We start from the raw sequence: 12,756 nt of genomic DNA, 5'->3' as shown, positions 1-12,756 counted from the left end.
AATGCGGCCTCAGGAGGATGCAGACTTTGAATTCGGACACAGTTAGTGCTGTTGAGTAAGGTGAGGGGGGGATAGTGTGGAGGGGCTCATCTTGAAGTCCACTGTCTTCTTTAGAGTTTTGAGCATATTTTTTCTGACTGCAGCACAGTCAGAACAACCTACGCACACAGGCATGTGGTTGAACTTGCTTGCATACAAATGTGTTTAACCACATGTCTGCATGCAGGCTCATCACCATCTTTGATGAGTCTGATGTCATGTCATCTGCAAACTTTATAATTCTAACAGGCAGGTCCTTTGAGGTTTTAATCCAATTCTTAGCTTCTTTTTTTTTTTTTTTTTCATTTTTTGTTCAGCATGGGAAAAAGTCATTTACATACAAAGTTATGAGTTTAAATTTCAATATTCATTTACAAACACAATAACACACATAAACACTGTACCTGATCCTCTGGGCTGTCAATAACCACCAGATCTGCTCCTCTGTCTCTGCAGTCCTTTCTGGCTTCATCCCAGGAAGCAGACCTTTCAGAGAGGAGATAGCAGCTACAGCTGAAGAAATTACCAAAAAAATATTACATTAAGAAATTCCTGGGGCCTATTTTCCTGGCCACCTAAGTAATAAAATAGCCATTTTATCAAGACCAAGGACCTGACAGAGGAGAGCTGCTGTTAACGAGTGTGGCTTTTAACTATACTTAATTATCAGGGTTGTTAGTTGCATCATCAGAAGACAGCGTTATCCTGATGTAGGCCTGCTAGAGCTAGTTGAGTCTCCACCCTGGCTTCAGTTAGTTTCGCATTGGCTACTAGGGTAACACTCATAGAATCAGAAACTGTAGGATAACTGGATCTAACATCTTTATGTGTTTGTGGAACTCATTATTGTACCAATCAGATTTTTCTTGTAAATGTGAATTTGTGATGAGCACTTCTACAATGCTGCTTTATATTGAATACCAAAGATTAAAGAATACTGACAGTATAAATAATTATTCCTATGATAAAGTTTGACTTTTTTTTTAAACTGAATTATTGAATTTCTGAGTAAAACACACAACAGCTCATGCAAGGACTCACTCTGATTGGACAAACAGAGCAGCCTTTTCAGCTCTTTGGTCTTTTCAGTCAACAGGTCTCTCTCCTTGGTCATCGAAGAAAGTTGGCTACTCACAGCCGAAAGATTTGCATTCAGAACGTCTCTCTCCTTGGTCATGGAGGAAAGCTGGTTATTCATTTCCGACAGCTGTTTAGCTGAATCACATAAGCAGTTATGGTCTGAAATGAAGAGAAATAATAGTAATGTTTTTGAGACACAAAAATTTCATAGTTTAATTTTGAGATTTAGATTCATTTCATAGCTAAACAAAAATATATTTAAAATTTGCCAGCAGGTAATGAAACGTGTTAGGTCTAAACTCACAGACCTAGCTGTCTTAGAGACCTGTTATTGTGAACCAAGCAAGACACTCAGAGCTCAATCGGTTTTACTTACCGGCAAGGGGAGCATCCAGGAGAGCACTGGCCTATCCAAGCAACTCCAAACCTGACTTCCCTCTTTGCCTCTTTTTATTGACAAGAGTGGTTACACACAGTTCAGCTAATCACGTGAAGGTTTTAAGGCAAGCATGTGTGAGCAAAGTGTGTGTGTGTGTGACATTTCCTGACACCATATATGGCGTGACCCTATAACAACAACATCTCAAGTCACTCATTGTGCAGAAGGACTCCTTCTGTACAATGACAACCATATTAGGACACATAGAAGCAGTGGTCATGTGACTTCGCACAAATGACATCTTAAAAGAATCAACTCTAACAACATGTTAAATATGTAAGTCAGTTTTATGCTAGTGTATGAGAGTAAGGAGCCACTGCTGCTATGGTCTCATCATCTTGGTGTAGTTAGTCTTGTTTGTCAACCTTTATTAGAAGTGACAATTGAATTGAATTGTATTGAACTGAATTAAATATTTGCCTTTTTACTATGGCTGATGGTGGCTGATGATCAGTAGAGCAAGTATTGACGAAAAACATGCAACTCACAGAAGAAACTGAGAGTGATCAGTCCAGCCAGAAGGAAAACACTCAGCAAGCTCAGAGTGAGAATAACGCCCAGATAGAAACTTCTCTTAGAGCTCCTTGGACCTGAAAAAACAAAGAAAGGAAAAAACAGGGAATCCAATAAAATGTACACAGTAAGAACAGACGTTAAAATACCTATTTTCCTGTGTCTGTTACTTCTTCCTTTCCTGTGTTGATTTGTTGCTTAAAACATTTGACCTTCATGTATATTTAGTACATTGCATGCAAGGATGTGGATTATTTCTGAGACCTCAGCTCTGCAACACAGGTTGTGTGAAGTGTTAAAGTATTACTGGTTTCAGTCTATTCTTTTTAAGTTCTGAGGGAGTCACCCATTTCAAATGTGGTTCATATGTGGTTTACGCAGCTAAGCCACCACTGAAACTGGACCTGTTCTTAAGCTTTGTATAAACTGTAGTCGTGTGAAAGGCTACAGAAGTCAAACTTCTTTTAATAGTTTTATTAATAACTTTAAAAATAACATTTCATGAGAAGGAAAATAGTCTAGTATAGGTTACAGACAAAGACCTTATACACACACACACACACACAAACACACTGAGTTCCTGATGAAGGCTCTTAGGGTCATGTTGATCTTGTACAGTTTTAGGCCTGAGAGTGCTAAAACTTGACTTCAGGTAGAGACTTGCATTGTGAAGAGTTTTTGTGTCATGACAGCAGTGGCGTCTCCACCTCTGACCATCTTATTTTTCCACTGTGGTGTCTGATAACCAGTAGGGCATATGTACTGGTGGCAAGGATTTTATTCCTAGCAAACTGCCTTATCACCACCTGTCTTAGTTTACCTTCATGCATGGTTCCTGTTGGCCTGTGGGATAACCAGGTACTTGTACCTGTTCTATATATCTGGTATTATGCATTCTGGTAGCTCCACCCCTTCAGTCTAGATCACTTTCCCTCTCTTTGAAACCACTCGACCACACTTATCCAATCTGAATGAAACTCCCGCTATAGATCCTGGTAAGATGGATCAATAAGTCGATGTATGGAATTATATTCATGTCAAAAGTTGTGTGCTTGAAAAAAACATCATCATGAGCAAGTAATTTAATTTCACAGGGACAAGTATTCATTGCCACTCATGCAGTTAAATAATTCTCTTGTAGATTCAAAAACCTCTGCACATGAAACTCAGCCGTCCTGCATTCAAGAGTGCCAGTTTTGCGAGCACTGCAGCAGTATCAGGCTCTTGTGAGTAACTCTGCTCTCAAAGCTCAGTTCTGTTCACTCGAATCTGACTTTTCACACTTAGCCCACAAGTAGCCCAAAGGAAGAAGGGTCCTGATGTTGGTCCTGATTGGTCTCTTCCAAAACAGTGACCCCACAGCCTCTTGTTGAGATAGGTGGGATTAAAAGTTTTAAGTCCCCCTGGCTTACTTCTAAATACATCTGAGAGAGAGTAAAAGGTTTCAACATCCAGCCCTTTATAATAAAAGTGATATAGAGTACTAAGTGGAGTTTATCTATATGTGTTTTTGCTGATAGTAAATATTCTTATTTTTAATCAAAGATATAATTAAAGTATATGTCTAAATAATATGAGAAATGAGAAATGTAGTTGAAGTAATGAATATGTCTGTTCTAATGTCTGGATTTTGTGTTTGTAGATATGATCCAGCTTCAAACTTAGCAGATCACTGTGTCCCTGCAGGAATGTTAAAAGTTGAGAAATGTGTCCCTAAACCATCATAATTTATAATTCTGAATAAAAGAAATGATATTAAATATCTTTAATTGTTAAACACAGAATAATAATTTAAATGAGATTTAGCTGATAGGAACCGAACAGGCCTCTCACTTAGATTTTGGAGTGGCTTGTTTGTGCAATGATGGACTTGGAATGTGTATGTGTGTCTGTGTGTATATACACACACACACACACACACACACACACACACACACACATATGTATACATATAATGGAATGCCGATTAGGAAATTATTATATATATAGAATGAAACCTTGTTTGTACCTGTGAGGAATGGCACCATTTTTCTTGCTCTTGCTCTTGACGAAGGCGGTCGCACTTTTCTCCTCTCCTCCTCCTCTCCCTTAGCTTCCCTGCTTAGCCTCTTGTGTCCTTGTCTAATCTCGTGTTTTTTGTATTACTTTCCCTGGAACACTCTCTCACAGTCTGTTCTCTAAAACCTAAAAGAGAATTATGGATTTGATCAACTGGTCCCTGAATGCAATTGACACGCCTTTCTCAACGAGAAGTTTGGGCTTGGGTGAGCCTGAGTGCTGAAGATATCTACCTATTCGGAACCATGATAACAGGGTTCTTGCTGATTGGACCTGGCTTGGCCCTGGCTTATCGAAGAATTAAGGAAGTGGAACCGGCTGTTCAAACCCCCACAAGGCTGCCCGCTGGGATTGAATGATGGGACGAGGCATGAGTTTCTCAAAATGGGTCATTGAGTGCAGCACGGATAAGATCTTGGAGAACCGCACGGCTACCGTGAATACTCAGAATAAGACCTCTGAGTGCAAACTGGATTACATCTGGAGGGGCTCGCTCGGAATAACACCTCTGAGCACAAATTGGATCACATCTTGGAGAAGCACACTGCGGTCGTGAGTTCTCAGAAATCGGCTCTTTGAGCACAAGAATGACAACATCACGGAGCGTAAGGTTGATAACATCATGGAGAAGCTCACGGCTCTCCAACGGGAGATTGAGAGACCAGTGTGTTAGAACAGCATTGAAATTCATATGAGTTGTTCGCACTAAAGTAAAAACCACCATCACTTCATGCGGATACCCCTTTGGCGCCAGCTGCGGTCTCAAGGCTGGAGCTGAACAACAACACCCTGATAACGACTGTGTTTAGACTGTTCTTCCCATTCTATGCAAGGCCACCTGGGTTGGCTGGAAGACTGTTTACTTAGCCTGGCAGGGCGAAGGACACTGTCTCAGCTGAACTCTGGACATACACACACATGCACACAGACATATACACATGCAGATGTACACTCATCCCCCCTCCCCCCTCCAAACGCCTTCGATGCTTATTCCCCTCCGATGCTGACGGTGGATCAAGGAGACCAGCGCATAGGCTGCAGGCCCGGATGTACTGTCTACTCTGGCTGTCTCTCACCCTTTACCCACCCCTGTTGCTTGTCATGTGTTTCTTTGGTGTATTAAGAGTTTTTTCATGTGCTATGTGCAGAGGTGTTTTTTTCTGTTCTCAAACTGATCTCCCTGTTGGAGCTCAGTCTGGGGGGAGTTATTTTTTTCTCCTTATCTTTCCTCATGTGGTGCATTTTCCATTGTTATACCTCTCTGACCTGTCTTCCCCATGTGATGTTTTTGTGTAATGTATGTATGGTCGGAGGGTAAGATGGCGCCGCCATTGCGTGTAATAGGTTGGCAGCCTTAACATGAAATTTCCCCTTGTGGGACTAATAAAGGTATATCAATCAATCAATTAACCATGAGCCAGTCTGCACGAAATCTTGTGGCTCAAATTCTAAGTAATGAGGAGCTAATAAACACCCTGGCAAATGCATGTTCTGGCCAACCTAATATTAGTACCAGTGTACCGCATCGTACTACTGATGAAGAAATTTATTCAGTTTCATCGTGGAAGACCAAATGCTGTGAACCTCTCCGATCAGATAGCCCCTGGTTAGCCACCTTTTTTTTTTTCTTTTTCTTTTCTTTTTTTTTTTACCTGTCCCGTTTGGTTCTTTTGCCATCAGAATTATTGTCTAAAGGCGAAGAAAGATGCCCAACGGATTTACTTTACCAAATGGACCATCCCAGCCTTGCCGTAATGGTCCATCTGATTCACCTTTTATTGTTTATTTTATTTTCACTTGCTGAATACGGGACAGACTTGACTGGTGGAAAGAAAGGGGAGAAAGAAAGAGGGAAAGAAAAAAAAAACCTGAGAAGAGGGACGTGGAAAAAGGGCAAAAAACAAAAACCAACAGAATAAGCAGACAAAAAAATACATATCGATCACCTGGATCACCTGTTGAGAAAGAAAAAAGAAAGCAAGCAGAAGAAGACGAGAGTAATAAACAAGATCACAATGATATATGGGAATATGACAGTAAATACTAAATATTAAACATTATGGTGCAGCACGTGAGATTGACAGCGCACAGTGTGCTTTGAGGTAGGAGCCCAAAAGGGTGTAGTTTGTGTGTGTGATCACCCGTGTGTACACCTGTGAGCATGAACGAGCTTGTTTTTAAAAGGTTCCTTCATGTAATGATCTGCTAGAGGGTGTGGGGGGCCACTGCCCCGACCTCCAGGGCATGAAGCAGGTATGGAGGAGATCAAAACTCCAGACATCCAGAGGCCCCCAGAACACAAGAGACCAAGGAAGACCAACAGAGGGCAGCCGCGCCACTATCCCAGAAAGAGCTGAGGAGAGTCCCAGATGAGGGGTCACTCAGCAGCCGCGGAGCAGAAGCCAGGGGGGTTGCAGTGACGTGCCCGTGAGCTCCGCCGGCAGCCAGCTGTGCCTGAGTGACCGAGCCCCGGGCCGAGAGGCCGAGGGCACCCCATCCCCGAAGTGGCCCGAGCGAGCCCCAGGCTCCAGGCCCCGATAAGCAGCCGCCAAGGAGTGAGCCGGGGGGTACCTGGGCGCCCACCCCCTGGTTAGCCACCTAACATTGTGGAGAACATGCCTTCCACATCACAGGAGTCCCCCACAACGGGTCCCATCAACAATCTTAGACCTTTCACTCGAAAGGGCCCAAGGCAGAAGAGGTAAGAGTGGAACTAAATGCATTGAAATTACTAGTGTAAGGTTAGTAACTGGCCGTAGGTTTCAATTGCTAGACTAAGCTGAGTAAACAAAAATATCACAGTAAAAAACAGTGTGCGATAGACTCACAGCGTGTGGAGACTAAACTGTGCACAACAGTTAATTTGTTTAATTGTGGAAACATGCGATTTCTATAATATTTCACGCCCCGTAGGCTTAATCTGCAAACATTGTGTAAAAGCAAAGCACATAATTCAGTTGTTACAATACATAGTTTTTGGCAGTATATAATTTAATGAAACTTTTTTTAAAGCAACAAAAAGTACTTTGTGAACTTAAGAAATTTTTTTATGTGATTGTTAAGATTCTCCACTCACCCATCCCACTATCTTCCATCATCTATCCATCCATTCATCCATCCATTCTCTTCCACTTATCCAATTCAGGATTCCAAGAGCCTATCCTAGCTACCATGGGGCTAGAGGGTGTTTATTAATGCAAATTGGACATGTGTACAGCATGGTGTATTTTTTTTAATAAAATGTACTTCATTGATCAGAGAAGTGTGAGTATATTACATGCAGAAATGTTTACTTTGCCTTTATCCTCTATTAAGTTTCCAGCACAGCTAAGCAGGTCACATTCTGTGGCTCAGTCTTTCACCAAAGAAGTGATTCTCTTGCCAGACCATCTAACTGCACATGTGCCAGGGCGTAACAAAAAAGCTTGGCTTTTTGAAAATGGACATATAAAATCTGCACTGGAGTTTAGCTGTGACAGTTGTTGAAGGATGCAGGTAAGCTTTAGATCCTTTTTCATAAAAAGATTTTTTTCTTACTTAGATTATTATACTATTAAAGGTCAGCTTTGGGTATTTCCAAAAAGGATCTGTGAGCACTGATCAGATTGGACTGGACTGATATCTTTTAGAGTTAACAAAACTTAAACCTTTTAATGTATTGTATTGTATTGTAGTCTGTTAGCATTAACAAAACTTTCATATACACTGTTTTCTTCTAGGCTACAGATTTTGCTGGCATGCCAGACCAAACTAGTTGAGCCATCACTCACTTCCAAACAGACTTTGAATGGAGACCTTGTAAGAAAAAACTGTTTCATGTGAGGACAATGAATCAGTAAGTAATCCTGAGCATTTCAGCAAATGTATGCATGTTCATAAAATGAGAGTGAGAAAGGCAAAGATGGATTTTAAACTCCCTTAATACTCACTTGTATTATGTTTTAATACATAATACATAAACATAATACTAATATTTACTATGCCATTTTGTTGTCAGTATATTGAAATGTATTATCTGTTTTTATTTACAGACATATTCTGATGGAGAGAGTAGCCATACAAGCAGGCAGGATTTCACTGAAACGTTGAATTCTGACAAATGCGGTAAATATTCCTATCTAAAAGTAGCTCCAAATAAACTGGAAACCATGGTGCATTAATAAGTATATAAAAGATATATCTCCAAGAGATGTAATACTAGAAATTACAAATAAATAACATGCTAAATTTGGGTAAGATTAAGGGATAAAAAAGTACTAATTACTAACTATACAATACCATAATAATAGCTGTACAATACTAACTGTACAATAAACAAAGACAGGACAGAGAATATACAAAGTGGATTGTGCAGTAGGTATAGAATACCAAGTACCGATGCAAGTGCTGAATTTACAAGGAACATTGTACCCAAATGCGATTTCAGTTTCACTTCAGTGTATTAAAAGCGTAGATAAATGCATTATTGCCAATCCTGTTTACTGAGTACAAATAAAAGACTATTTCTGCATCCACCTAAGCTTACATTGTTGTGGTCTTCACTAACTTCTTTTTTCGACATTATGGTTTCACTGTATAGATTAAATGATTATTAGCTTCATGTGTGACTTTCAAAGTACAGCTTAATTTTCAAAAATATGCATCAGTTTTACTTTTGCATTAATCTTTTGGTATTTTAATGTATCAGTATACCAATAGTCTTAGTTAGAATCTCATTTTGATTTTGTATTTTTCTATCTTATAGTTGAAAGTGATGTCTCTTTGGAAGATATTCTTGTTTTCTGCACTGCATGTGACAGCATTCCAGCCCTGGGTTTTTCTCCAAAGCCAGGCCTTGAGTTCATCACTAACTGCAGATTTCCAGTGACCAATACTTGTGAAAATATCCTTTGTATACCAGTTCATGTAGTGTGCACTACTTTCAAATCAGACATTTATTTTGCAATACGGAATTCACCAGGATTTGGAAGAGCCTGATGTGTATTCTCAAGGATTGTAGAAATGATGAGGATTTTGTTTTTGTCTTTCTATTTTGCATATGCATGTTTTATTTTCTTGTTTCTTGTTAATGTTGTTAACCCAGCCTCAGATTATCAACCTGTCCAGGGTGTACTCTGCCTCTCATCCTGTGGTAGCTGGAATAGGCTAGCAACGCGGATAAAAATAAGCAGAAGAGAATGGATGGATGCATTTGGTTTCAGTTTATACATATGAGGCATATTTTGTTTTTGGATTGTAGTTCATCTGTTTTCCTGCATATATGGCATGTTTTGTCTCTGTTGTCTGATATGACCCATAGTAACATTAGATTATTTAGTACCCCTACAGGGAGCAAAAGAATTAGCCACAACCTCACTGTTACATAGAATTCAATTTTCTCAAATGCTTCCTGTGTCCAGCTATTCCACACAATGTAAAATGTCAGTGGTAATGTCATAACATACAGGTTTATCAGCCATGTTTTGTATTTCAGATACCTTTGTTTATTTTTTAAATACTATAGCTAGATGTGGTCATTGAAAGATCTGCCACCGAGAGCAACTTTTCTTTACATTTTCAAATGAGATGAGTTAAGCTTTATTTCAGTGTCCCATTTGAACATTTATGCTTTACACAGATATTCATATTAATTTTCACTTGATTTCTAGCTTAACTCACAGGTTTAAATAATAGTTTTGTTAGGTTTTAGAAAAGTTTTGAAAAGTGTTACAGTAACCCTAATGAAAACATATTTAAAGGGGGACTGACAGTATCTCCAACACTGCCAGCAAGTTGTCTATAAATGTGACAGACATGAAATATATAATAATATATAGCTGAAATATGAGCATTATATCATCATCGCACTATATGACGCTACATTCTTATCAAATAATGATACTACTACTACTACTACTAATAATAATAATAATAATGATAATAATGATAATAACTGTTAAATATAACCTGGTTTACATTCTTTAGGGAATGTTTAAGGATTTTGTTTACTTGATTAGTGATGGGTTTAGATTTTATTATTGTCATTTGTATTAAGGAATATTTAACCATATATGCTTAGAGGTGTATAATCGATTGTGTAGTGATAGGATGTGTGATCTTTAGTAGGCTTTGTGTGCATTCCAGAGTGCTCTGGCTTTCACACCCACATTTTGGGAGCATGGGAGAGGTCGTACCTTGTCTTATTGTTTTATGGTAGGATAAACGTGTCTATGTTAGTTTTAGTCTAAGTGCCTTTTGTTTAGATGAACTGCTGGACTTCCAGGCCAGCAGGTTTAGGAAGTCATTTATGGGGTCACACTCTGACCCCACACACACACACACACAAACACACACACAGGGTATTCTTTGTTCACATGTATACCTATGTAAGATGTTATATGTTAATGACCCTATGCATATTCATGTAACCACAATAAAAGTAGTGCTATGGGGAACCTGGCTGAGAGTCTGACGGAGGTCAAGTGGGTGGAACGACACTTGGCTCTGGACAGGCTTCCCTCATGCATGAGTAACACAAAGAACTTTGCCTGCTTGTGTCTTGTTTTTGCTTGTAGTAAATTGCCTTGAACGTTCCAGCGAATAGGTTTAAACTACAAACCTATCAATTAGACAGGCTCATTGTATTTTGTTTGTTTTTTCTTTTCTTTTCTGTTCTTTTCTTTTCTTTGTTTTTTTAAGGTCAGTGTTGCCCTGTTACTACAGAATACTCTTTTCTTCCTCTGGGTACTGGAAATACACAAATAAAGTGTTCTGTGTTACTACCTTTTATGTATCTTTTTTTTTCAAAATATCAGCCTGTAAGAGTTTAAATAAAAACATTTCTCTGTTTGATAGTTAAAAATGTATAACAGATATTTTATTTAATAAAAGAATCACAATTCTCGTTTATTAACAGATAAATTAGTACATCATACCATGATATGTAACATATAGTGTAACATTTTTTACTGTGACAAGTATGGTTTGTCATGAAAGAAAAGTATATTTTAAACACTTTATTTGACTACTTTTATGATTTAAATGGCACAAGTGAATACGAAGATAAAACCAGTCTTATCAACCTTTACCTAAATAATAGCCTTGGAACTTTTTCAGTATTGTGATATTTCACAATTTTTAGTGTCTGGCACAAAAAAAACATTTTCTAATGAATACAACCAAATTTACTAATAACTGAAGCATCTGGCATGCATATTCAGAAGATCATTCTATATATTGAAGTTTCATTCTATATATTCAGACTTTGATTGTAATATATATATAATATTTTCCTAAACGGCATTCCATAATACACACACATATATATATATATATATAAAAGAGGAAATGCTAGGCAACCATAAACTAATTAATTATAGGACCAACACTTATGAACAGTCTTCATCAGGTACTTTAATTACTGGAAAAAGTTGTGTACATTAAAAGAAAATAGGAATTTAAACATCATTATTAATTTTCAAACACAATAACACACACATACATACACACTTTACCTGATCCTCCAGGCTGTCAATAACCACCAGATCTGCTCCTCTGTCTCTGCAGTCCTTTCTGGCCACATCCCAGGAACCAGATCTTTCTGAAAGAAGATAGCAGCTATAGCTGAACCTGCTCCATCCGGCAGGGCATGCTTTACCTGGAGGAAAATTAAATTAGAAACAAGTAATATTTCAGCAAGTTAATAAATGAGCTTTTAGAAACGAACCCTATAACAATGCTCATTTGACCTCTGTTTAATTAACTGGAATCCTCCAGGCATAATCACAAAGGTCTATGCACAGTCCATTTACTTCCTGACTGTAACATGTGTTGCTTGAGTTTATTCAGTATGATGACAGTTTTAGTACTTAATCTATTGTACATCAATGAAGAATATTAGTTCTTCGACTGATAACCTTTGGCTGATCATCACTCATTAAGACATAAAGAGAAAGGGACTTATCATAATACCTGGAAAGTGAATCATTGCTTTTGATTATTAAGTTTTAAAAAGAAACACAAGTAATACATTTCAACAGGAAATACACGGACTCACTCTGCATTGACAAACTCTGAAGCCGTTCCAACTCATTTGTCTTTTCAGTGAGGTTGGCCTGGTTGGCCTCTCTCCTCAGTCATGGAAGAAGGTTTACTACTTATGGCTGAGACATCTGCAGCTGAATCACAAACTAAAATAATTGGAGATGCATGTTTTTGAGACACAAAAAAAGCTTGTGCATTCATTTGATAGTTTTTAGACCAAAACTAAAGTATTTCAAATTTGCCTGCAGGCAATGAAAAAGGTTCTTAAGCTGAATTTTATGCTGGTGTACTGTATGGGAGAGTATCTGTGAGTGTGTGTGTCACAGGTCATTCAACATGGTCTGAAACCATCCAAAATATAAAGTTCGAGACATTTTATTCTGTTCATATGTGGGCTCATGAGTGTTAGAACAAATTATGTAAAATCAGACTCACAGTAAACACCAAGGGTGATGAGTCCAATTAGCGAGAAAAACCTCAGCAGGCTGATAAAAATATGTTCACTTTGCTTTTTGGGTGGCTTTTTGTTGTTGTTGTTGTTTGTTCTCTTTCTTACCTGTGCAGTTTTTTTGCATTGTCAAATTTGTGATATTCAGCATTCATAT

General features: G+C 38.4%; 1 protein-coding gene and 1 long non-coding RNA gene across 2 annotated transcripts in view; both read right to left on the bottom strand.

Annotated features, from left to right (window-relative positions):
- Positions 1-1,570, bottom strand: part of LOC102077404 (C-type lectin domain family 10 member A-like) — a 42,663-nt gene extending 41,093 nt beyond the window's left edge. Inside the window, exons 1-2 of the mRNA XM_025906131.1 lie at positions 1,496-1,570; positions 1,081-1,278 (exon numbers count right to left, since the gene is read on the bottom strand). Coding sequence (XP_025761916.1) covers positions 1,081-1,237 — 157 coding nt within the window. The 5' untranslated portion in view covers positions 1,238-1,278; positions 1,496-1,570. The remainder of the gene's footprint in view (positions 1-1,080; positions 1,279-1,495) is intronic.
- A 332-nt stretch (positions 1,571-1,902) lies between these two features.
- LOC112846552 (uncharacterized) lies at positions 1,903-12,285 on the bottom strand. The gene is made up of 3 exons (XR_003219559.1): positions 12,165-12,285; positions 11,623-11,765; positions 1,903-2,148 (listed from the first exon to the last, which is right to left on the bottom strand). It is a non-coding gene; the product is annotated as an uncharacterized LOC112846552 (long non-coding RNA).
- Positions 12,286-12,756: the final 471 nt, after the last annotated feature.

Source organism: Oreochromis niloticus, linkage group LG3 (assembly GCF_001858045.2).
Source record: "Oreochromis niloticus isolate F11D_XX linkage group LG3, O_niloticus_UMD_NMBU, whole genome shotgun sequence".
Lineage (NCBI taxonomy): Eukaryota > Metazoa > Chordata > Actinopteri > Cichliformes > Cichlidae > Oreochromis > Oreochromis niloticus.
This window is presented reverse-complemented; position numbering and strand designations above follow the sequence as displayed.